This window comes from Varanus komodoensis, unplaced genomic scaffold, assembly GCF_004798865.1.
Source record: "Varanus komodoensis strain SLA01 unplaced genomic scaffold, ASM479886v1 scaffold82, whole genome shotgun sequence".
Classification (NCBI taxonomy): domain Eukaryota; kingdom Metazoa; phylum Chordata; class Lepidosauria; order Squamata; family Varanidae; genus Varanus; species Varanus komodoensis.
The window spans coordinates 1,169,451-1,193,873 of NW_025336508.1; the positions used below are offsets into that span (position 1 = coordinate 1,169,451).

A 24,423-nucleotide genomic window follows, 5' to 3' on the forward strand; every position below is an offset into this window, starting at 1 on the left:
CCCCCCCCCCCCGCTTGACTCCTGTCTGTTCGCTGGAGAAATGACACCGAGGCCCATTTTACAAATGGGGAGCTGAGGCTTGCAGAGCGGGGCTCGCCCTGTCTCATGTTAGAGCAGACCCGCGGAGGCGAATGGGAATTCCGTGACACATGCATTTGATACAATCCCAGGGGCTCATGACCCTTTTTTGGTTCCCAGCATGATGCCATTTTCCGGAGAATTTTGTTTTTTGCCATCTCACATGCTGGGAGGGCACCAGCTTGGGGAAGGAGTGCTAAGAATTTAAGGCACATTTTAAAATTGGGGATCCTCCCCGGTTTGGTGCAGGATGGAGAAGACTCTTTTCCATTTATGGTGAGTCATGTCCCTTTCGGAGCCTGTTTGCTTATTTATTTTTCCATGAACTCAAAATGCATCACAAGCCCCCCTTCCTAAAATGTTGTTTTTCTTTATGATATTGTAGTGAAAGTTTTAAAAAGATGAGAACGAAAAGCAGGCTGCTTTTTATTTATTTATTGTAATAAGTTTTATTCAAAATTATAACCCTAAAACAAAGAAAAACTAAAAACAACATCAATCATCAGGAAAATCGGACCTACTGGGTCAGCCCCCACATTTTTTTCCATTTATGATAATTTAGAAACCAAGTCCCGTTTCTCTAGCCAATAATAAAAAGAGTCCCAAGTTTGATAGAAATCAGCATCTTCTTTCTCCTTCAATGACAAAGTCAATCTATCCATTTCTGCACAGTCCAGAATCTTTCTTAGAATCAGTTCATCGGTGGGTAGTTCCTCACTTTTCCAGTGTTGAGCAAATGCAATCCTCGCCGCAGTGATTACATGCAAAATCAAGTACATTTCTTGTTTACTAATATCAACAGGTCTAATACCTAATAAGAAGACTTCAGGTTTAAAAGCTAAGGATTTTTGTAACATTTCCTCAAGCCATTTATATATTTTAATCCAATACTTTTTCACGTTATCGCAAGCCCACCACATATGATAAAAAGTACCCAGTTTATGTTTGCATTTCCAACATCCAATTGACATATTTGGAAACATCTTAGCTAATCTATTTGGCAACAGATACCATCTATAAAGCACTTTGTACAGGTTTTCTCTATACGAAGTTGCTAATGTTGCCTTGATATTTCTCTGCCACAGCTTTTGCCATTTTTCTAATTCAATATTATATCCAAAGTTTTGTGCTCACATTATCATAGTTTCCTTAACCTGTTCGTCTTCCATTCTCCTATCGAGTAAGAAATTATATAGCCTTTTAATCATTTTCTCATCTGATTTAAGCATCACTTGCTCAAATCAGGCTGCTTTTTGTGTGTGGCTCAGGGGACTTTTTAAATCTTGCAGGAGAGAATTTACTTCAAAACAGTTCTAGGGAAGGCAGTTGGAAAAAAGCGAACCTCCATTCTCTATAACATCATTAAATTTAAAAGTCGGTAAATAGCTAACAAATTTCCAGAATGGGTAACTGGTCCCTGTTAAAAGTCCTTCACACTCCCCCGCTGCCGGCCCTGAAAGTGTACCAGGTGCCTAGAGAAAAAGCATAGCTTTGCAAGCTTCTGATTCATTGCTGCAGTTCCTTATTGGAAGCTAACGCTCTGGACTGGTTCTCAGGCTGCAGAAGGAAACATGCCGTGATTCCTCAGTGCTGCGTTTTCTGATGCTTGTCAGCTGCTGAATGTTCTAGTTAAGGGCTTCCATCGAATTAATTCGGCCAAGGAAGCAATGTCAAATGACGAGGAACTTTGAAACTTGTTTTTTTTAAAGTGTTAAGTGGATGCATGAAAATCATGTTATCCAGGCCTGGGGATCATCCTTCAGAGGAGAAGAAATCAACCTGGGGCCCCATCCTCTCCTACCTCTTCTTGCGCAAGCCCCACTGAAATGAGCAGGAGCGGTACGAAAGCAGGGCTGACTCCTTTCAGTGGGACTTGTGCAAGACAACTCCTGGGCTGGCCAGCACTTCTTGGCTGCCCCAGCTTGGCGAATTCTAAGACATGGAGTTCTCGAGCTTAAAGAGGTAAGGCTGGGTATAGCTGGTGTTCAGTGGCGAAGTTTTATTCAGAAACCAAACATGGAGTCCTGCAAAGCCAGCAGGGCATTTGAAAGCTTTCCTAAAATACATTAAAAAAAATAATTCAGAAAATCTGATTCCACGGGCAACATTGTGCCGGCATTAAAGCCTGTTTGCGTCTGGTGGCTTTCAGTGGTGCTGATGTGAGAACTTGCTTAACCCTTCTATTGAACTGAATGGGCCAAGTGCCCAGGACCCCAGGTGGTGCCAGTGATCCATTTGGGTCAACCTGGCGAGTGGTGGCAGCCTTGGGAATGAGCCAAGGGGCTTCCTGGCACGGCCAACTGGAGGGCATTTTGCAGTTTTTCCATCTTGCGCATACCCAGCCAGTTCTAAATGAAGCTGAGTAGGCGCTTGTCTGTTGCAAAAAGAAATCTTTTAGCAATGTGCGATCTTGCAGTGTTGGTGTTTTTACCGTAGCTGATGTGTAATTTTGCATTTGTGTCCCGCAAACTTTCGCTTTGCCTTTTGGATCAGTTTTGTTTGTGGTTTTCTGGAGCGAGTTGGGGAGGGTGAGATGGCTTTGGGGAAGTGCTCCTGGCCACCGAGTCATGCTTTTACTGGCGAACATGACTATTATTTCTGGGCGAGTGGCGGCTTTAAGAAAAATGCAGTGCACCCCAAACTTTTACCCCTCCCCTCAAACGTCTGTGCAGTGCAAATTTCCCTAACTCATCCCTCGAATTGGATTTGTTCTGTTTTGCAATATTGGAGACATAAACTCGAATCTCTCAAACTTCTTGGGTGCTTTTGCTTATTTTGTTTCTTTCTTTGTTGTGAGAAATGATTTTGCTGCAGGAGGCATTTCCCCTCTGCTCAGAGGTGAAACTTGTGAATCTCTGATTTACTCGTGGGCTTTTACATGTTCCTCCGGAAGGCAGGTCCAGTGGAGGCTTTCCTGGGTAATGCCTGGAGTGTGTCTCCCTGCCTTCCCCCAGGCCTAGATACCCTCAGTTCCCAGGCCCAGTGTCCCTCAGCAAGCCGGTTAAGGAAAGGCAGAAGTCGTGCAGCGGGAGAGAAGCGGGGTGTTGTCTATGACGTTCCCTTTCTGAATTTTGTCCCAGATTCCAATAACCCAGCTGCAGTTGGGCAGCGGTGCAGATGTGCTCGTAATCTGTCACTCTCCCGCGCTTGCTTCCAGATGTTGCTCAAACTTCTGGGCATGTGATGCCTGCCGCGGGTGTTCGGCGTTTGCCTCCACACGACCGCTGTGCCTCTGCGTCCGTGCGCCATTTTGCGTGGGAGTGTGGGCAGGAATTGCTTGCAAGGACGCCCCTGCACAGATGTGGCTGTGGACGTGGCAACCTGCAGGCGGGATGGAAGAGGCGGAGGTGCAGGCAGGGCGGTCTCAAACTGAGCCCGCACCAGCTCCAGAGATTAAAGCTAGACCTTTCCCGGGTGGGCTGGGACTGGGGCAGGTGAGCTGACCCGTGGAACGGCAGCAAAGACCAAATGCCAGGACTTCGTTGCAAAGGCCGAGGGCTGCTTTAGGGTTGACTCGGCTCCTTGACCTCGAAAGAAGCAATGATCCCGATTCCGTCCTTCCTTCCTTCCTTCCTTCCTTCCTTCCTTCCTTTTGGGGTCCAGGGCTGCCAAGGGTCCCTGGCATTCCCACGGCGCAGGTGGGCAGCTGCCCCCAAACGCAGCCAGGGACTCTGCCTGTGCCGTGGGGCGCTCCCTCCCCACCTGTCCCTTGGGGGCGACCCCGGGCGCTGCTGTGTATTTCGCCAGTCGGAGCTGGTCCCGCTTTCCTCCACACGCTCCCCGCTAGGCCGAGGTGGCCAGCCTTTTCTTCTTTCCTCCTGTTTTTTAACCAGCAAGGAGAACACGCAAGTCGTGCCGCTTGCAGTCAAGCAACCGAGGGCCAAGGACCAGTGGCTTGTCCACACAGGCCTGGGGGGCGGGGGCTGCAAGGAACTTTCTCGTCCTTTCAAGGCAGCGGGAAATGCCCAGTTCTTTTATGGCAAGGCTTGGGTAGCTTCCAGAGCAGGCGACATTTGGCCTGGGGGGCGGCAGGGGGTGGAAGGGTGAGCATGGCCCGCCTTCCCCAAGCCCGCTGGAGGGCACCAGGTTAGAGAAGACTGGGGCAGAGCCCCGAGCGGCAGGGGCTCGCAATTCATGGCTCTCTGCCACAGAGGATGACCTCTTGGTTCAGGAAGCACCTTGTCCGGCATGGACATCCTGTCTAAGAGAAAGCCGCCCTCTGCTCCAGTTTCATGGCATCGCTCTTGCCTCCAGGACTGGTGGGCACGGGGGGGGGGGGGGGTTCTGCCATGTGCGGCAGACCTCGCTCGTTCTCTCTGGCCTTCGGGGGCTTCGCTGCCCCCGCCTCTGCCGCTGTTTCTGTAGGAAGGGGTGTGCACCCGGGCGCAGAATGGCGAGGCCAGGCAGGAGCAGGCAGCCGTGCTGTGCTGGGACAGCGGCATCCTGGAATAATGTGGGAATAGGGCTGATGACAAAAAAAACAGTAAAATGAAAAGCATTGCAGAGCCAGCCGACGTAATATGAGGAAACACATGCATTTTCCGTGCCTGGCAGAGGCCGTGTTTGCCCCGGATCTACATGACCACATTGTTTCCACGCACACGCCGAACTTCTCCGTTTTGTTTTGAATCCGCCTTGGATTCCAAGCACATCAACACCCCACATTTCCTGTTTAGAGCAGGTGAAGTGGTTCTCCCCCCTACTTGCAGCCTGAGGAATCCGTGGGACGGATGCATTCTCACACTGCCGCTGCGTATTGGATGCGGCGTCTGTTTCCCTTGGCAAACTAAGGGCACAGCCCCAGTTTCCAGTCAATCGTCTGGGCCCGGTTCCACCGGGAATGGGATCTGGCAGCCTCTTAGTGGGGTGCGTGGACTCCCCCATCCTGGGGAGATGGAAGGCGCTGTAAACCAAGCTGCCCTGCACTCCGGCGCCTCCCCCTCCACTCCCGGGAAGCACGGGCAGCAGTCAGGAATTCTGGGAAGAATCCCCTTCATTACGCCGGAGAAATGGTTTTGCCGGGGAACGGCCCCCGTGCCTGCGTCCAAGTTCACCCGGAGCAGGAGCTGGGCGCCAGGGCGGCTCTTATGGCCTGGGCAGCTGGTGGGCACCCTCTGCCGCAGTGGCAGACGGTGCGGCTTAGCCCTTGCGCGGGGACTGGGTGCACCCTTAATGCAGCGATGCCGTTCACACCTGCACGGAGCGCTGGGCTCTGCAGGTAAACACCGAGCAGGGCGCCGTCACTCAGCCCTTGTCCTCTGTCACCGGTCGCAGCTGTGCGGACGCGTCGTGGGGAACGAAGACAGCTGTGTCTCATGCTGGGGTGGAGGCCTCTGTCTGGAAAGCCAGCCTAAAAATAATTAAAATAAATAAACACGTCTTTGAAAAACAAGTCCCCGTGGACCTTCCTGTTCAACAGATGTGCTCATACGCCTCACAGGCTGCTGGAAGCTTTGCTCAACCTGGCACACTCAAGGTGTGCTGGATAGTGCTCCCATCATCCCCTCCCAGCACGGCTAGGGGCCATTGGCCGGGCTGGCAGGGAATGATGGGAATTGCAGTGTCACACATCTGGAGGCATCAGCTCAGGGGAGCGTTACCTGCCGGCTGGCAGGGATTCTCCGAGGCTTCGGGTGGAGGTCCTCCACCTTCTTCTTGGCTTCGGCCGTCTTAACTGCAGGCAGGCAGGCGGGCAGAGCAGCAGCCGCAGGGCCACCTGCCTGCGAAGCGCACGGCCTGTTGGTTCCCGCGCCAACCCCACGGCAGGCGGTTAAGGGGTGCGCAGGTCCGTTTCTCAGCTGCCTTGCTGGGTGGAAAAGCACCTTCAGGGGAGATGCACTCAGACGGCTTTGGGGCGCTCCAGGGCCCTGTGGAGCTGGAGCCGGGGAGCAGACGAGGGAGGGAGCGCGGGAAGCCCCTGGAGGTTCCCCCTTCCCGACTCAGGTTTCCGCCAGATGCCCCTCTCCCCCACGGCCCGGCCCGGCCCGGCCTCCTTTCAGTGCCTTCGGTGGAAGCCACGTGCCTTTTCCTGGTCGGAGGCAGACAATATCCAGCCTTCTTCTGTTGCGTTTCCTCGAAGCCATTCTGTGCTTTGGCAGGAAACCGGATCACGCGGGAGCCTGAGAGTAGCGCTGCGGCAGCCTGCAAGCCCCGGTCGGAGCAGCGAGGGGCGGAGGAGGGGCCGAGTCGGGGAGCGGAGCTGCTTTGCGCTTCTCCGCCGATGCTGCCGCCTGCTGCCCGCCCCGTCCAGACGTGCGTCCCGGCCCGGTGATCTCCCGCGGCGAGCAGGGAAGGCCGCCCGGCAGAGGACGCCCGCTCCCTGGCAGTGGGGGCAGCCAGCGGTCCCAGGCCCAGTCTTCTTGCCCCGTGGGAGCATCGCGGCGTGTGTCGCAGCCACTTTCTGGGGAACCACGAGGGAGTTTGCCTGGGCACAGCTCAGGGTGCCCGCCAAGCTCCCGCAAGCGTTGGCCCTTCTGGACCAGGAATGGCCCTCCCGCAGTCCGGGGGCAGCTTCGCAAGAGACCGTCCGAAGGGCTCCGCTTGGGTTCCTCTGGAACGCACGCCAGGCTCCCTTTGTGGGCTACGCTCCCAGGCACAACCCGCAGCCCCCGCTTGGAGCCCGTGAGATCCAGGAGAAAGTTGAGCGTCTGTGGGCGACAAAGCCCTCTTGGGTAATAGGAGCTTCTCTGGTCATGGAGGCCTCTGCCCTATAAAGTAGCATCGCTTCCTTCGAGGGAGGGCTCTCTTGCTTTGCCTGGGCACCCGCTTGTGTCTGAACAAAGCTTTATTCTCCCAGGCCTTTAACAATCTGCACTCTTGACTTTTAAGCCACTGTGCATGTGTTCTGCATACCCAAATGAAGCAGTGAAGCTAGTCTGGGGATAATACGCTATCTTTGATCGATTGACAATTGCTGCATCTCATGCTTTGCGAGCTGCCCAGAGAGAAGAGGTATTTGGCAGCCCTGTTGCTATCTCAGATGAAAAACAGGGTGTGTTCCCTGGAGATTGCCTAAAACTCATGGACTGGTTGTACAAAACTCAAAAAAAAAAATTGGTTCCGGCCATTTGGCGATGGAGAAAACCAATAAATAAACAGTTCTGCGCAGGGTCCTTTGTAATCTCAGTTTGCCAACACAAAGAATGCTGGCATATTTTACCAACTGTTTTAAGATGCAGCTTTCGTAGTATGTTTATTTGCTTATTATATTTATGGACTGCCTTTTTCCTGCACAGAAAATTGCAGAAATAGAGCAGTGAGCAAATTTCCCCCAGTATGTACCATTTTCTGCATTTTACAGCTTTTCTCCATAGATTACAGAGGGGAGATTTGGCTGAACTAAGAAATTTGTTTGTGTGTGTTTTCTGAGCAAAACTGACATTCCCGTGCAGCCCAGAGCAATTCATTGGCTGAAGCCACGATTGCACTGAATTTCTCGGCCCAAGATATCTCTATAATATCTTGGTGGACTCACACATGATGAGAAATCGCCTGGTTATTTTTACTTTCTTGGCACCAGGTTGCTGGGAGGCCACTAAAATATCTCCATCTAACCAGCTTCTGTTAGTGTAAGAATAAATCGAAATTAGGCATTGCTAAGTCACCGGAGTAGTTTAAAGGCAGGGAGTGGGTTGGCGAGGCAGACTCTGGGAGCTTTCGGCTCCACCTGGAGAGTGTGTAAGTTGCAAACATGAGTCTTGTTGCACCAGCTGAAGTGTGGGTAGCCGGTACACAACTGCAAGATCGCTTTGCTACGCATTCCTGAAATGAAAGGAATTGCTCAAACCAGACTTGGCGGCTCGCTATGCAGGAGCGCCCTCTTGTGGTCAGAAAGCTGGCATTCCCGCCCGGAATGTGAAGGCGGGGCGCCCCCAGACAGAGGCACCCCGCAGCTCTTCCGTCTCTCTCCCTTCATAGGTCTTTTGTTAATCAGAGAGAAGGGCAGAAGGAGCCACGGGAGGCGATGGGAGGGTTATGGGTGGAAGATGGTGTCTGGACAGCCTGTAGAACTTCTGCGAGGGCACCATAAACGGTCCCTCTGGAGGCACCCCGGGGGGTGGCAAATGGTGGCGCTTGAATGCCACGAGGGTGGAGAAGAACAGGCGCCCTGTGTGAGTGAGGAGTGGTAAAGGGAGCCAGCCTGTCGGGTCGGTGAGCGGTCGCTGAGAAGGGATGTTGGTGATGTTGTGATGTGTCGTTCGGTGGTCTCCGACTGACGGTGGCCCATGAGTGAAAGTCCTCCAGGGTATCCCATCCATGACCGTCCAGCTCAGCCCTTCCAAGCTCAAGGCTGTGGCTTCCTTGCTGGAGCCCATCCCTCCTTAGCTGGCCTTCCTCCTCTTCCGCCTTCGCTTTCCCCAGCACGATGGCCTCCTCCGTCAGGATGTGCCCATAGGACAACAGTTCGGTGTTGTTCCAGGGAAAGCTCTGGCTTGACTTCATCCGGGACCCGCTTCCCATCCTTCTGTCGGTCCAGGGTGCTCCCAGAGCACAGGTTCCAAGTGCATCCGTTGGCAGCCCAGGTTCCCCTTGGGGCTTAGCCCCACTGGATTTGCTGGTACTCTCTTCAGAGCGAGTCTCCGTCTTCCTCTTCAGCCTTTGACTTTGCCTAGCTTTGATATTGGGGATAGATAAGGGGAAATCCCAGTCCATAAGCAGTGGAGCCGTAGACCCTGCGGGCAGAGCAGAAGAGAGGCCCGCCGGTCCTTTGTGACTCTTTCGTGGAGCTCCGGCAAAGAAGCCCAAAGAGGAGGCGCCGGAGCGCGTACAGAGATTGTCAAAGCTCTCAGGGGACCCTCTGCGTGGAACTGGCCCATTTTAAAAGGAGGTCCTTCCTTGGCCAGGGAGAATTTTTGCAAACCAAGGGATGGCAGAAGAAGGCAAGAAAGGGAGTAGAACTCATGGGGCCCAATCCACTCTATTTGCAATGGAGTAGCTCACAAGTACGTGGCCTGACCATGGGAAATGGGAGGACGGGTTGAGAGCAAAGCACAGTGCTGCTTTTCTCATAGCAACAACCCATAGAATGGGTTTGGTATGGGCTATTGAATTATGGGTTGTCATCACATATGAACCCTGCACACGATGAGGCATGAACCATGAACAACCTCAAGTCAATAAGCCAGGAGTAAACGATGGCTTTTTTTTGGCTGTTCATGTTAAGCTATAGTGAAGATTTTGCAGGTAAGGATGCCTCGTGATTCAAACACAACCCACACTTCACCTGTACTCTGGGTTGTACATACAAGTGAACCAGGCCAGTGTGTGAGAGATAGTTCAGTCTTCCAAAGATACCGGCTAAGCATTTTGAAAGCTGCTGTGAAAATCTACAAATATTTGCTCTCCCCCATTGAGGCTTACAGAAAAGTAGAACTAGTTCTTCTGAAAAGGAGAAGTGGTATTTTGCAACTGAGATTGTATGTTGGGCCTTGGAAGAGGCTTTCAAATACCTACATGGGTCTCTGGGCTCCTCTGGCTCCCTTGGCCTCAGCTTTCCCCATCTGTAAAATGGGCATGAATGTCCGACCTCCATAATTTTGTTTTCAATGATACGTGCTACAGAAATCTATAGAGAAAGCAAATGCAGCCCCCACCACAAAGCAATCTCCTCGGTTTTTAATCGATTTGCGAAAAGTATCAGCAGCATCGCTCTCTGTCTCTTACTACCCAGATGTGAGGAAAGTGACATTTTCCTGGTCCCATGTTCCACTTTCATGGGAAAAGGGGACTTCAGGTAGAAGTGGGTGAAAGAGAAAGGATGGCCCAGGGAATCGGACTTGTCTCTGGGACTGGAGCAGGACAGAGTGCCAGCGCCAGGCTAATGCCCACCCTTCTCTCCCTGCCTCCCTGGCGCGCAGTTGGATGCCACGGCCAGAAAAGAGAAGTAGGGAGTGGGTGGCAGTTTCCCCTTAGAAACTGACGGAAACTCGCGCCCTGGGAAGTGGGGCCGTTTGGCACCCACGTTGTGGGAACGCTTCTGCCAGCCTTACAGAAACTGGTGCTGTTTCTCAATACACCGTCGCTCGGGTCAGTTTCTCTAAAAGTCTGAACTGGCAAAACTTCTTCCAGTAGCCCAGGAAGGCCTGTTGATTCTGGGAAGTCCAGTGCATTTGAGGTCAGTCGGCCTCCTGTACCCTTCCAGTGGGGCGCAGGCCAGGGGGGACCATTGGGTTCCGTGCGTGCGCTTGCTTTGCTTGTGGTTTCCGTCTCTAAACATTACAAAAACGCGAGGGAATGTTGTGCGAATCGTGGCATTCTGCAAATCGGCATCCGAAAAGCGTTTGGTTGTCACACACTTGGGAAAAATCACGTGATGGCTGCACGCATTTTGAGCGCGGCCTTGTGCAAATGGGTCTGAGATTCCCCAGAGGTCCCCATTAGAACCGAGGAAGCTGCCTCACCTGGAGTCCCCCCATGCGCTGGGGGACCTCGTGCACGCAGGGCTCCGGTGGGCTCAGGGCTTTACGGAGTGCAAAAGAGAAAGCGCTCGCCTCACGGAACTTGCGGGATGTAATTCTGACACTGGGGGGAAAGGAAAGCAGGGGAAGGGAAACAGAGCCAGTGGGCGAACATACTTGGTTCCAGCTGCACCTGCTTTAGGGATGGCTCTACCATTCATCCAACAGAAGCTGCGGAAGAAAGTCGATCGGGCGTGCAGAGCAAAACTCTCCAGTGATTCCTCCACTGTCGTCCCTACTGCAAGCCATCCAAGCCAGACTGGTGTATGCGATGCTACGGCCTTCCCCAAACTAGGTGTGTGTGACTACAGCTCCCAGCAGCCCCTGGCCAGGGGATGTGCACTCCAATCCGTTGTGTCTCTTTTCTTCCCTGCCCCACTTTGTTCAAGGCGGTTGGTTTGATGAGCAGAGGAGCAGTGAAGAGGTTGCTGCACCCCAAAGTTGGACGCCTCGTCTCTGCACCCCGAAGTCTGATGCTCCCGGGTCCAGCCAGATTCCAAGCTGGACTCTTTAATCAGTTGTCAGCTGTGCCTCTTTAATCCTGGTCGCACAGATTTTAATGCCGGCACTGGATATCAGATCCCCGCATTCCTCCTGCAGGATGTGGCCCATTTTTATGGACTGGGCTACAAGAGTGGCCTCGGGGAGATACGATGCAGTGCGGTGCCATAGCAAGGTGCCGTCGCTGCGGTAGCCGGTAAAGACGTTGAGCCGTGAGCTGCAGATCGGGTTCAAGTCCTGGAATGCGACGTGATGCCCCGGGCTCCTCCTTCAGCTGCCTTGGCCACTCGCTTCTCCCCGCATGTCCCTGCTATGCCTCCTCGCTTACGGCAAACCACGTCTCCAAGTCTGCAGAACGCGGAGCGTCCTCGACTCTGCGAGTGGAATACCCCACTTTTGAGAAGGGCCTTGGGGACGCAAGAGCTTTGCAGAACTAGGGAATTCTGTGCCATGCCTTGGGTTGCAGGATGTCGAAACCCTCATGGTCGCTCTGTGCTAAAAAGCTTTGCTTGCCCTCTCCTTTCACTATTTGCTCTTTTGAAAAAACACTGACGATATTGCTCATCATGTCATGATATCCAGAAGATGTTATCATTAGGGCTGGACTTGGATAAATATATCCTGTCTGGTGCTTCTCATTCCGGCATCTGGTCACTGAGGAAATCTGAGTTTGCAGAAATGCATTCACATGCCTCTGCACTTTTGCACTTCCAGAAATGCACACAATATATAAATTTGCCCATGCACATCTTCATCCTTGAGTCTATGGGGGAAGTGAGCATTTAAAAAAAGTCAACTAGATTTGTATAAATGATGGAAACTCTTTAAAAAGTGCTTGGCCAGATTGCAGAATCCATGTGATGGAGGAAACTGAAATCCACAGTCTTAGTAATGCCAAGTAATGCCAGTAATGGCATTACTGGGGGAGAAATCCAGATCTGTCGTGGATTTCTCCCCCATCCCTCACTATCGTAGCAAGTCGAACCTGCTGCAGCTCAACTTCGTACTTCCCAGAGCAGAATATAAGAAGTGGAATGGCTCCTGACTTTCTCTCAGATTTCCACCTTTTAAAAGCAGTATCTGTTTTTTGTCTCCATAGGTCTGAAAGAAACTTTTGGACTCTGAACTGAAGCACAAGGTAGGTCCATGTAACCTCTTGTTCAGATTAATTAAGAAGCCTACCAAATGAAATGTTTTACTGGGCTCACTGGGATTCCATATTAGGCATCTCTTGACTAAAAACAAGCATGACCCCTTACATATTCATCGCTTATTGATGGGAATGAACGGGGTGCGTCTAGTAGATGCGATCACTGAGCATTTGGAAGTCAGCTGGGCCGTTGGGTAACCCCTGGCAGGATCTACCTGGCAATATTTGTTATCTTAGCTAGTGTTAAATGTCTAGAACACTGGCTTTTGACCCACGTGATCCCCAGACCAGCTTCCAAGCTGTCAAATACAAATAACACCAAACACCCCCATGGTGCCCTGAACGAAACAGGGCCCTCCAAAGACCACAAGAAGCAGTAGAACCCCAGCTGCCATTAGCCGCCCGACCTCGAAGTCTGAGCTTTGCCTTCCCCAGTCCGAGGCCCTCCGATGCGATGGGAATTGTGGGAGTTGTAGTCTGGCACGTTGTAGGAACTGGGGAAGGGGACGCTGGATAGCTCATGAGCCTGAAACACACGTACCCAGGAGAGAGCTTCACGGAGAGCCCATTCTTGGAAAAGCCCCTTCTTACTGGGTGCCTATTTGGGGGCTTTCCAAACACGGCGTCGCCTTCCTGGACCAGCTGCCCCTCTGCCGGCCAGAGCTGCGTTTCCAGATCGCTCGCTCTTCGCTCGGGGCTCGGGGCAGCGGTCACCCTGCACTTCTGCAGCTCGAGTAGCCAGGGAGCCGCTGCCTTCACAGTTACAGGTGCCGCCTTGCGTGGCCAGAGCACGGATCCTGCAGTCTTGGTCCGGCTGGTGCATTTCACTCTGGCTCGGCTTGGGCACTTGCTGTGTGGGAATGCCTTGAATCATCGATGTATTTTTAATCTGCTCTCTGGGTGAATTACACATAGTGAAGAGAATAAATGCAAGAACAACCTGGCCAGCGACTTCTGGCAGGTGTGCCAGTGAACGCCCCGGGAGCCGATGGGGCCCGGTTGGAAGGGCAGGGGCTGCGGCCCCCTGGGTGTGATCCCACCGAGCGGCTCGCCGCACTGCATGAGGCGCGCTCCCTGCCCATGTGCTCGCGGGCAAGCAAGCCGCCGGCCACTGGGGTGTCTCCCGCAGTGCTCACGGCCTGTCTCTCTCCAGGACGGACCCAAGATGGCCTCCCCGGCAGACAGTTGCATCCAGTTCACTCGGCACGCCAGCGATGTCCTCCTCAATCTCAATCGCCTTAGGAGCAGGGACATCCTGACGGACGTTGTGGTCATCGTCAACCGGGAGCAGTTCCGAGCCCACAAGACAGTCCTCATGGCCTGCAGGTGAGGATGGGGCAGATCCAGGGGGAGGGCAGGCGGGGCTGAGGCGAGCGGCACATGCTCATGCGTCCGTCTCGGTGTGGCGGGGCAAGGGGAGTGTGCACGAAGCCCCTGGGAGCTGGTCCACAGGAGGCTGTGCCCCCCACTCCACCCAGAGAACTGCGATGCCTCAAGCCCACCCGCTGCCTGAACTTCTTGGGCCGTGTGGCAGTGAACGAGCTGGAATCCCTCCCCAAGAGGGGAGCTGTGCAGGGGTCTGGAGGCAAAAAGATAAGCTTTGGGGCTGCATAAAACTCCGCACGCTTATCCAAAGTAAGGCTTGACCTGCTCAAGGGGACTGACTCTCTGCTACAGTGTAAGGGGTCACACTGTGAGAATCAGCAAAATGGCCCACCCTCCCCAGGAGCCGGTACCATGAAAAGTGTAGCTTGGATCATTCTGGATCCTGCCTCCCCAAGGCTATTTGTTCCCCTCTGTTTGGCACTAGTTAGACCCCCTCTTAAGTACTGTGTCCACTTTTGGGTACCCCACTACCAAAAAAGATGTAGGCGAATTGGAAGAAGTCCAGAGGAGGGCAACAAGGATGACCCAGGGACTGGAGACGAAGCTCTTGGAGGAGACATGGGAGGAGCTGGGCATGTTTAGCCTTGAGAAGAGGCGACTGAGGGGAAATATAACAGTACTTTTCAAATACTTGAAAGAGGAGGGACAAGATTTCTCAGTCATCCCAGAGTGTAGGACACAGAACAACGGGCTCAAGTGACAAGAAGCCAGGGTCCAGTCGGACGTCGGGAAGAGCTTCCTGACTCCTGGAGCAGGAGGGCCACGGAGCCCCTGCCCCGGGGAGGTGGGGGGCTCTCCCACCTGGAGGCATTCGAGTGCGACTGGGCAGCCCTCTGAGGGGGCGGCTTGGCTTGAGAGGGGGCCAGAGCAGGGGCTTGGCCCGGTGGCCTTCGTGCCCCCTCCGACTCCACCGGTCCGTGTTCCATGGCGCTGGCCCTCCTGAGACGCAGCTCCCTCCCTCCCTCCCTCCCTCCAGTGGCCTTTTCTACAGCATTTTCACGGACCAGCTGAAGTGCAATTTGAATGTCATCAACCTGGACCCCGAGATCAACCCGGAGGGCTTCGGCATCCTCCTGGACTTCATGTACACCTCCCGCCTCAACCTGCGAGAGAGCAACATCATGGCCGTCATGACCACCGCCCTCTACCTGCAGATGGAGCACGTCGTGGACACCTGCCGGAGGCTTGTCAGCTCGAGGTGGGCACAGCGTCGCAGCGAGGGCGGGGGTGCGTGGGGCGCCCCAGGTCCCACTGCTCGCCCCGCGTTGCTGACACCGCCTGTCCCCGAGTAAAGGATGCGCATGAGGGGCCGAGCTGGGCTCCGCAAGGCATCCGGATGAAAAAGAGGGCCGGCCGGCATGTTGTCTGTCGTGAGCCAGGCTCCCCCTCCGTGCCCGTCGGCTCCCAACCCCAGGCACCCCTTTGCAAGGCACTCCATGGCTCCAAGGCAAAGCTGCTTCTCAAGCCCTGCAGCGAGTCGGACGCTTGGCCTCTGCTCGTGTCCAGAAGGCTGAGCCTGACTGGCCCTCCTCCAGAGTCCGCCCCTTTCAGCAGCTCTGGGGCTGCTCTGCCAGGGTGGCTCCTGTGGGCAATGGGGCGGCTGGCGAGGCCTGCGCATGCCCTCGAGCTGGGCCGCTCCTCTCTCCTGGTGCCTTGGCGTGGCAGCAAGGCAAGGGCTCTCCTCCTCCTCCTCTCCTCCAGCCCCTGCCAGAACCTTCCACGCTCCCGGTCAGCCCGGGACCTGCAGGCAGTGATGCGGAGGGGGCCTCAAAGGCCTCTGCCTGGCCTCCCACTCCCCCATCCCCAGGGCCCCCTTCTCCTTCCGCATCCCAGGGATGCTGGCCAGGGATGCCCACCTGGAGCGATGGCCAGCTTCACGCGCCCCACCGTGCTTCTGCCTTGTGCCAAGCGTGTCACTAAGCACGTGCAGAATTGGGCAGGGCACGTCGTTGCCTTCCGGGTCCACCAGACACCCTGTGGTATCCGAGAAGGTGGTCCCGGCCCGTTCTTTCTGGATTGCCCTCTGAACCGGGGCATCGCCAAGCAGTTGGCTTGGTCTCTAATATTTCGAAGAAAAAGACTTCAGCTTTGCATCTTTGTAAGGGGAGGCATGGAAGGAAATCCAAGACGGCTCTTCCGATTGGTAGACTACCCCACAGTGATCTAGTCCTTGGATCCCACTTCATTATTTCCCGGAGCAAGTCCTGTGTGTTTTATGTGATTTCAGGGAGGGCCCCTCCTATCCCTAGACGCATGCCCCGAGTCCGTTCTCCCTTTCAGCACTTTGGTCTTCCCACATCCTTCTCCATGGCAGAGAAGGAAAAATGCGTGTTGGGATCGCCGGCAATCTCTAAATGATCCTTCTGACATTCCTCTCTCCTCCCCGCCTCCCGGCTTTGTTCAGTGACACGGAGATGGTGCCCGGCGTGAAGACTTCCCGGGAAGACTTTCTAGCCAGCCGGATGCTGAGCCACCCCGACATGATGACCTACCGGACCCGGGAGGCGCCCGAGAGCGGCCTGTCTCTCCGCAGCGGGCCGCTCTGCGAAGGGAGGGCCTTTGTCCCCGCCTTGTACAGCGGCCTGTCGGGGTCCCCCGTCTCCTACACTGGATATAACACCCTGCCCGTCAGTCACTACCTCTTCTCGGAGGAAGACCTGCGAGAGGCCCGGATGCCCCTGCCGGACGTTCCGCGAGCCAACCCCTTCCCGAGGGAACGAGCCTTGCCGTGCAGCACCTCCCGGACGGGCGCTGCCGAATACACCCGATCCGCGGCCGACGTCTCCCCCAGCCTGTGCCACAACGCCGTCTTCTCTCCGAAAGAAGCGGCCGCCGAGGAGGCAAAGAGTGACAAGCACTGCGGCGCGGCCGCCGGGCACAAGCCGGCGGCCCCCTTGGCCCGGGGCAGCGCCTACTTCGCCTGCGACAAAGCGGGCAAGGAGGAGGAGCGACCCCCCGCGGGGGACGAGGTGGGCCAGCGCTTCGAGCCGTCCAACGCGCCCGTGAACCGCAAGGTGCTGGTCAGCCCGCAGAGCCCGCAGAAGTCCGACTGCCAGCCCAACTCGCCCACCGAGTCCAGCAGCAGCAAGAACGCCTGCATCGGCCCGAGCCCCGGAGCCCTGTCGGCCAAGAGCCCCACCGACCCCAAGGCCTGCAACTGGAAGAAGTACAAGTTCATCGTGCTCAACTCGCTGAACCAGAGCGCCAGGCAGGAGGGCCCCGAGCAGAGCGAGCCGGGCACGCTCTCCCCGCGGGCCTTCGTGCCGGCCCTGACCTGCCAGCAGTCGATGGAGCCGGACGGCCTGGACGGGCACTCCCCGACCAAGATGGGCCTCAGCGGCGAGGACTCCACCATCCCTCAAGCCAGCAGGCTGAACAACATCGTCAACAGGTACGCAGCGTCCCGGGGCGGGGGGCTGCGAGTCAGCTCAGAGTCGCCGTCCCCCCACAGCACGGGGGGCTGCGTTCCCATCCGGCGGGTCTGGAGGGTGCCAGGGTGGCGACGGCCGACGGAGAGTCCACCCAGCCCCACGGGAGCCAGAGGAGTGAGCCCGTCCCGCCTGGGGGCACCCATTCCCCAGTCGCCCTCGGAGCGTGTCCACTGACCAGGCAGGGCTCGCTGGCCGCCCGGCGCGGACGGGAGGCCGCCTCCTGATGCACGCCTTCTCTCGGGCAGGTCCCTGGACGGGTCCCCGCAGAGCAGCGAGGGCCAGTCTCCGCTCTACCTGCACTCGTCCAAGTGCAGCTCCTGTGGGTCGCAGTCCCCCCAGCATTCTGAGATGTGCCTTCACACCCCCGGCTCGAATTTCGGAGAGGAAATGGGCGAAACGCAATCCGAGTACTCGGACTCCAGTTGCGGTAAGTCTCCAGCCTGCTGAACTGCGAGCAGCTTCGCCCCTGCCTGAACCTCCTCGCACGTGCTCCAGCCACTGCGGGGGGTCCGGCACCCCCAAACCGGTCTCTGGTGGGTTGAAGGCCATCCCTTGCAGCTCGCTCGGTCTGAGTGAGAATGCCTGGATGGGGGCCTGGGGTTGCGGGGCCCTGCCCCCGCTCCCCCCCATAGATTTCCAGGGTACCTTTTGCTCCCCCAGATAATTTGTGGAAATAGAGGTGGGTGAACCGGAGGGTTTTTCATTCCGGTTCCAAACTCAAAACCCAGGAGGCCAACACTTGGGAACCGTTGAGAAATGGTGCGGACTGAAAATTCCGCACAACCGAATGGGATCGTCGGAATGTGATTCTGCTCTGGCTTCAGGGATGTCCAGTGGAGAGCCTCCTTTTAGGGCTGCGTGTTGCAGGGGTGGGGGGGGCGGGATAAGGCTGTCTTGTTGTCCCATCGGATCACACGGTGCTGTGCAAACCTGACTTTCTGCAGCCAGATGTGCCCTCCTCCGTCTTTCCAGGAGCAGCCCTGCCTGGGCTTCGGGCGTCGATAGGCTGGGCACACGCTCCCGGGGTCTCCCTGCCCAGCGCCCCGCTGCCCCTGCCCGGCCCACCACCCACCCCGAGGCCCCGCGTGTCCCCGGCCGGCACCAAGCTGCCGAGGGAGTGGCGACCCTGGGCAAGCCCGTGCGCGGAGAGCCCCCGAGCGCCCCGGGAGCAGGCGGCAAGCGACCCCGCCGCGCACCTCCGGCCGGCCCGTCTCACCTGCGCCCCTTCCTCTCGGTCTCCGACAGAAAACGGCACCTTTTTCTGCAACGAGTGCCACTGCAGGTTCTCGGAAGAGGCAGCGCTCAAGCGACACGCTCTCCAATCGCACAGCGAGAAGCCCTACAAGTGCGACCGCTGCCAGGCCTCCTTCCGCTACAAGGGCAACCTGGCCAGCCATAAGACCGTCCACACAGGTACGGCCCGGGGGGCGGCGGGCTTCCGAGTGCGGCCCCTCGCTTGCGGGGCAGAGCCGGGGACCTGAGGCGCCCCCCACATGACCGGGCTCCGGCTGCCGCCCACCAGCCAAATGGCGAGGAGTCACGACTCAAGGCCACGGGTGTTCCCGGCCTGTGGCAGGTGGAGCAGAAAGGGCTTCTTCCTGGTTCGCCCCCGTAGACCCCCTCACACCTGCTTGCCCTGGGCGGGTCCGGAGCACCAGAAATCACCTGGGACGCAGGGCCGACTGGAGTGCCCGAGCCCACGGCCTCGTCCTGAAATCCAGGGGAGGGAGAGGCGGCCCTGCCAGCAGCCGGCGTCCCCCCTGCCCTGGCCGGAGCGGCAACTGGCATGGGAAGCCTCCGTCCCTGCCGTGGACGAGGGGCCGCCAGCGCGCGCCTGCAGCTGCAGTGCGAAGTGCGGCCTCAGGCAGGGACAGGGCGCCCCTGCCCGGGAGCGGCTGTCCCCAACCTGGTGCCCTGCAGATGTGCCGGGCTGCGGCTCCCCCCCCCCCAGCCATCAGTGGCCACGGCGGCTGGGGCATCCTGGGGCAGAGGCCCAAAACCGGGAGGGCCCCAGGCCGGAGACAGCCACTCCGGGAGCCATGTGTTCGGGTCGGGTCAGGTCGGAGGGACCTCTGCCTGGTAAAGCCAGTTTGCGAAGCACTCTGTGATCTGTGGCAACTGAAGGGCCTGAAGCGGGTGGTCTGGAGAGGGGCAGGGCCTGGAGCGAGCTTGGGGGAAGGAGCCTCGCGAAGGGTCGTGTAGGATTGCAAATTGGCTTTTCCTCTTTTGGGAAACAGGCGTGCCATCATGGGCCTCGCGGGAGCAAAGGAAGGGTCTGGAGAGAGGCTAAGAGCAGGACGTGCAACCTAGCCTCTGCCTGAATTCTTGGGAGGCCCAAACACAGAGGACTAGAGCCTTTAACTGCATAATCCCACATCCCACTTAAAGCCGGCTGTTGCTATGACCTTTTTTGGTGTTAGAGCTTTGTGACGTTCCACGGAGACGAGGTGGTCTGCCCCCCTAAAATGCACGCTGCGGGGTTCCCTCTTGTGGGGGGCTTTACAGAGCAGGCCGCCTCATGGCAGAACCTTCTCAGGAGCTCCACTGGTTTGTCTCATCGCGTGTACTTTCTTTTTAAAACTCTTCCGGCGGCACTGAAACGCCCTCCGTTCTGTTTGTCGAGACAGGCGAGAAGCCCTACCGCTGCAGCATCTGTGGGGCCCAGTTCAACCGGCCAGCCAACCTGAAGACTCACACACGGATCCACTCGGGAGAAAAACCCTACAAGTGCGAGACCTGCGGGGCAAGATTCGTCCAGGTGTGTGCACAGCGCCCGGGTGGCTCTTGGCTGCTCTGGGCAAATGCTCCGTTCCCCGGCCCCTTTCTGCAGAGCCTCGCTGAATTTCCTCGGTTCGAGGTGCCAGCATCTCTGGCAGCAGGGCTGGGCTCAGTTTCCTGTCCCTGGGCCGGTGAGTGGCTACCGGCGGGGCTCGCTTTGCAGTCAGCTCAGTTGGGCCACCTGGCCTGGCAGGCCTGAACAATCCCGTTATCTGCGTGGAAACCTGGCCTGGGCAGGAACGGGGCGCTCTGCTCAGATGCGCGTGTTTTCCACGTTGTTCCAGCCCTTCCGTGCAGTGGGCCTTTTCTTTATCCATGTGAGGACCCATTACTTTCCTTGCGATTGGCGTGTCTTCATTCTGGCGCTTGTGCTTGACTGGGCGAGCCAGAAGAACGCCTACCGTACGCCTGGCTTTCAAGCCCTGCCTCCTTTCTGTGCCCTCGCGGCTTTGCCATTTCAGCAGGCGCTTCTCCCTTTGCCCAAAGCAGGGAAAAGGTGGGCTTTTAAAATAAAGATGAGCTTCCTAAGAAGCTGGACTGTGCATCGGGTGTCGCATTATGTGCAGTGCGCTTCGCATGCGTCCGTCTTATCCCTTTGCTCAGTTGCACTTGCGCAGCGGAAGGGGCGTGGGAAGGGCCCCACAGGATGCAACGGCTCGAGGGTCTCGTCCAGTGGTCCTGCATCACTGTCATGGTTGTGCTTCTGCTGGGAGTCTCACTTCCTTGCTCTTTGGGGATTCAATTTGCTCTGGCGCATGGGATGGTGACCTCCGTCAGCTGGAGTTCTCCTGGGAGAGCGTGTGCTTGGCTGCTTGGCTTGGTTTGGGCACCAGTCCAAGCCACGCAGCCCTCGTGGTGCAAAGCTTTGGGTGGGTGGCCCAATAGTTCTCCTTGGTTCTGAAGAATCTAAAGTTTAAAACCCCGGCACGGTATGGGGTGGAAATATACCTGCTTTCAAGCCTGGCTGAAGTGGGTTCAAGCAGAGTGCTGAGAAGAAGCAAAGACTGAGGCCACGTCTGAACGCCTCAGCTGCAAGACCGAACCCTGCAGGCGAGGCCCGAGAGCGGCTTCTCTGACCCGGCTGTCTCTTCATCAGGTGGCGCACCTCCGAGCTCATGTTCTAATCCACACCGGCGAGAAACCGTATCCATGTGAAATATGTGGGACGCGCTTCAGGCACCTGCAGACGCTCAAGAGTCACCTCCGGATCCACACTGGCGAGAAGCCCTATCATGTAAGCGAGAACATTCCTGCCTTCCCTCTTTGTCTCAGAAACTGTAGTCTCCCTGGGGCAGGGAACTCCCTCCTTGATGCTCTGCAAAGCATTCTCCACAACACGAGTCACGTTCTAGAATGTTATACAGATCATCTTTCCAGGCTACTTGGCCAGCTGTGCTTGAAAGCAGAACGCGAGCCCCGTGGAGGTCCTTGTCGCATCCAAGACCAAATGAGGCTGCCCGTTATTAAACAGGCTCATTGGAGCGCCCATGGCCACAGTTCCCGGGGTCTTGACGTGACCAGGCAAAGCTGTGCTCACCGTGCCAAACGGCTGGCATGTTCACGTCCAAAGTCCTTCAGGACGCAATCCTGCACATGGTCAGACAGAAAAAAAAGCCCTTGGACTTCTCTCCTGTCTAAACATGCATAGGAACAAGCCCTAAGTGAACTTTTGTAAAAGCAATATATAGATTTTTATTCTTTTCTCATGCAATTCCAAGCCAACTTAAGCCTCATTCAGACATGGGCTCTTTTTCCCGGCAACTGAGCAGGGCTGGGACCTCCCGGTGTTGCAGTGCAAAGTATTTTGGGTGGCTAGGTCTTGAAGGAGCAATAAACAGTGAGAGTTGTATAAAATCCCTGCCTCCGCAAGAGGTGAACGCTCCGAGGAATTTTTTTGGAATTTCCTGTGCGGCTAGCGACCCAGTGTAGCTTGGAGGCGAGGGCCCCTGGCTCCTCGACCCCATTCGGCTCCAAAGTGCATTGGGGGATCTCGGCCCAGTCACTGACTCTCTGTGCGCCTACCTCACAGGGTTGCTGTGAGGATGAACCAATGAGGACAAGGCTCATGTTCACTCCCTCAGGCCCTTTCCAAGAAAGGAAGCTATAAGTGGCGCAAGCCAACGAGATGCCTGGGCACTGACGTGCTCTGAAGGCCTTTCAGAATTTGCCACTGCAGTGCCGTGGAGGGGTGAAGCTACGGGGCCGGGGTTCCTCTGAGGAAGAGCCGGGCACAAAGGAGCGTCTGGCCGAGACAGAGCTGATTTCCGAGCGTCTGTCTGGGCAGAAAGAGTCCTGGAGCCGGAAGCACAGCGCATGGGGCAGCGCTCTGGGTTGGAGGTCCTTCTTCGGGAGCCCTCTTTGAAGATCGGAGGGGAGGTTGCCCAGAGAAGGGTCTTCTCCGTGGTGGCCTCCTGGCTCTGGCACACGCTCCCCAGAGAGGTTCCACTGGCGCCAACACTTTATTCCTTTCGGCACCAGGCCAGCCCCTTTTTATTTTCCCAACAATTCAAGTCTTAATTGTTGTTTTAATGGGGTTTTATCTGAGGATGTGGTACCTGTTTGTCTAATACAGTCCTGAGACGTTTGTGATAGGATGGTATAAAAAACTATAAATAAATAAATAGAAGATGGGAAAGGAGAATGCCCCCTGAGATACTATTTATTTATTTATACATATATTTATAGGCTGCCTGTAACTGCTGAGGCCTCCCTCAGCGGCTTACAATGCATTAAACACAATAAAACACATTAGAAACCTATTAAAATACGAACGAGTTAAGACATCTATAATAACAGTATCAAAAGGGTCGCAGCATTCCTGGACGAAGCGTTCAAAACGCTTCTAAAACGGTCTGTCTGCAGCCCACAGCATTCAGAGCGCATGAGCTTGGGTGGGCTCCCTTGCGACGGTGCGCCTTGGATCGGGGCCCCTCTCCCAGCCTCGAGGCCGGAGGAGGCGCGGCGCCCGGCGCGTTCCTAACGGCCCCTTCTGTTTCCCGCCGCAGTGCGAAAAGTGCAACCTGCACTTCCGCCACAAGAGCCAGCTGCGCCTGCACCTCCGCCAGAAGCACGGCGCCATCACGAACACCAAGGTGCAGTACCGCGTCTCGGCAGCAGAGGGCACACCGGAGCTCTCCAAGGCTTGCTAATGATGGACTTCTTTTCACCACCGTGGGCAGAGGAAGAGGGGTCAGGCGGGGGGCCGGGGGCGCCGGGGGTCATATCCAAAGGATACTTGTAACACTTTAAAAAATTTTTTTTTTTCGGTTCGTTTTTGGTCACACAATGGAGTGCCTCTAGAAGCCCAGAGTGCAGGCAGGGAGAAAAGAGGAGAAAAGACACGGGTTTATGTTATGTTTATTTTATTTTCATTTCCCGATTATGTGAATTTTATATATATATAAATATATATATATATATACACAGTCCAATCTGTGTGCGCGTGTGTGTGTGTGTGTGTGTGCGCGCGCGCATCATTGAGAGGTTGGCAACAGGACCGCTCTTTCAAAATCTGTGCAGTGGTGTGTCAGATGTGGAACCCTTCACAGCCAGAAGTTGAGGAATGTATATTATTTACGGGAACAAATTTTATTTCCTTTTATGCAAAATGGTGTGTTTTTAACAAAAAGAAAGAGATTGTATATGCTATAAGAATGGAGAGAGGGCTTTAACTTTTTAACCAAAGGTGAAGGAATTTATGGCAGAGTTGTAAATATATGAATATATAAAAATATAAACCTTTAAAAAGATATTATATATATATATACATATATATATATCTATATATATATATAAACACATTAAAGTCTCACATTTGGTCTCTGCAGGCAGATGACTGATTGGAGAGACTTTAGTGTGACAGAGCACTTAACAAGATATTTTAAAAGTATTGCATCTGTATTAGTGAGAAAATATTTTGTCTAAGAGCATTGAGTGTGTATTTGTATTTTTTTGCAAGTGAAGGTTTACAATTTACAAAAAAAGTGTATTAAAACCAACAAAGCTGCAGAAGGAATTTAAAATAATATAAAGTGTAATTTTGTTTCTGTGGGTTTTTTTTCCAGTCTGTATATATGTACAATATTTGTTTGGGATTTTATTTTTGTTTTTCTCACAGTGCCTTTCTTTTCAGCTAAATGAGAGCCCAGTTTGAGGTACGATCCGATGTTGCTAAGGAGGGGTCAGTGCAGAATCTTGATGGAGAATGTCCGGGTTTTTTTCTTTTTTTAAAATAATAATGATAATTTGGTCTCATTTTATACACTTGTGTTACAATCAGTCAATCTCGGGTGACAGGGTTTGGGCTGCATCAAACTGCATTAACGCGTTCTGTAAAATATAGCTGTACAAAACCGAAAATAAAACAGCAGAAAGCAACCACGAGTACAACTGTGAGTCATGTTCTTTTTCTTTGCGCAAATTACTGGCTCTTCAGAGGAATTTCTTAGGGCTGATTCCGTGTCTGAGGCGGCTTTTTCCTGAGGCGGCTTTTTCCTGTGGCACCTTCACAAGAGTTGCAGATTTCAGGGGGTGGCAGAAGGTCCCCCCCCCCCGCCCAATAGGTCTCTCCATTTCTGTTTTATTTATTTATTTCGTGTGGCACAGCATCATTGCACAAGAACTCACAAAGCAACATAGCATG

The 24,423-nt window shown here is 55.0% G+C and overlaps 1 protein-coding gene across 2 annotated transcripts; it reads left to right on the forward strand.

Annotated features, from left to right (window-relative positions):
* The first annotated feature begins 975 nt into the window (after nucleotides 1–975).
* BCL6 (BCL6 transcription repressor) lies at nucleotides 976–24,170 on the forward strand. Of its 2 annotated transcripts, XM_044456244.1 has the most exons (10): nucleotides 976–10,830; nucleotides 12,136–12,174; nucleotides 13,340–13,512; nucleotides 14,549–14,770; nucleotides 15,977–16,963; nucleotides 17,249–17,430; nucleotides 18,249–18,416; nucleotides 19,631–19,761; nucleotides 20,878–21,015; nucleotides 22,787–24,170. In XM_044456244.1, exons 3-10 carry the CDS (start codon nucleotides 13,352–13,354, stop codon nucleotides 22,928–22,930), a joined length of 2,133 nt encoding a protein of 710 aa, XP_044312179.1. In that variant the 5' UTR covers nucleotides 976–10,830; nucleotides 12,136–12,174; nucleotides 13,340–13,351; the 3' UTR covers nucleotides 22,931–24,170. The 2 variants fall into 2 exon arrangements, with proteins under 2 accessions (XP_044312179.1, XP_044312180.1); XM_044456245.1 differs by lacking the exon at nucleotides 18,249–18,416.
* The last annotated feature ends 253 nt before the right edge of the window (nucleotides 24,171–24,423 follow it).

Excerpts from the sequence above, each read along its gene's own strand:
- BCL6 (XM_044456244.1), top strand. The coding sequence starts at position 13,352 with ATGGCCTCCCCGGCAGACAGTTGCATCCAGTTCACTCGGCACGCCAGC. Across the intron at positions 16,964-17,248 it reads CTGAACAACATCGTCAACAG|GTCCCTGGACGGGTCCCCGC; the intron begins GTACGCAGCGTC and ends TCTCTCGGGCAG. Across the intron at positions 19,762-20,877 it reads GCGGGGCAAGATTCGTCCAG|GTGGCGCACCTCCGAGCTCA; the intron begins GTGTGTGCACAG and ends TCTCTTCATCAG.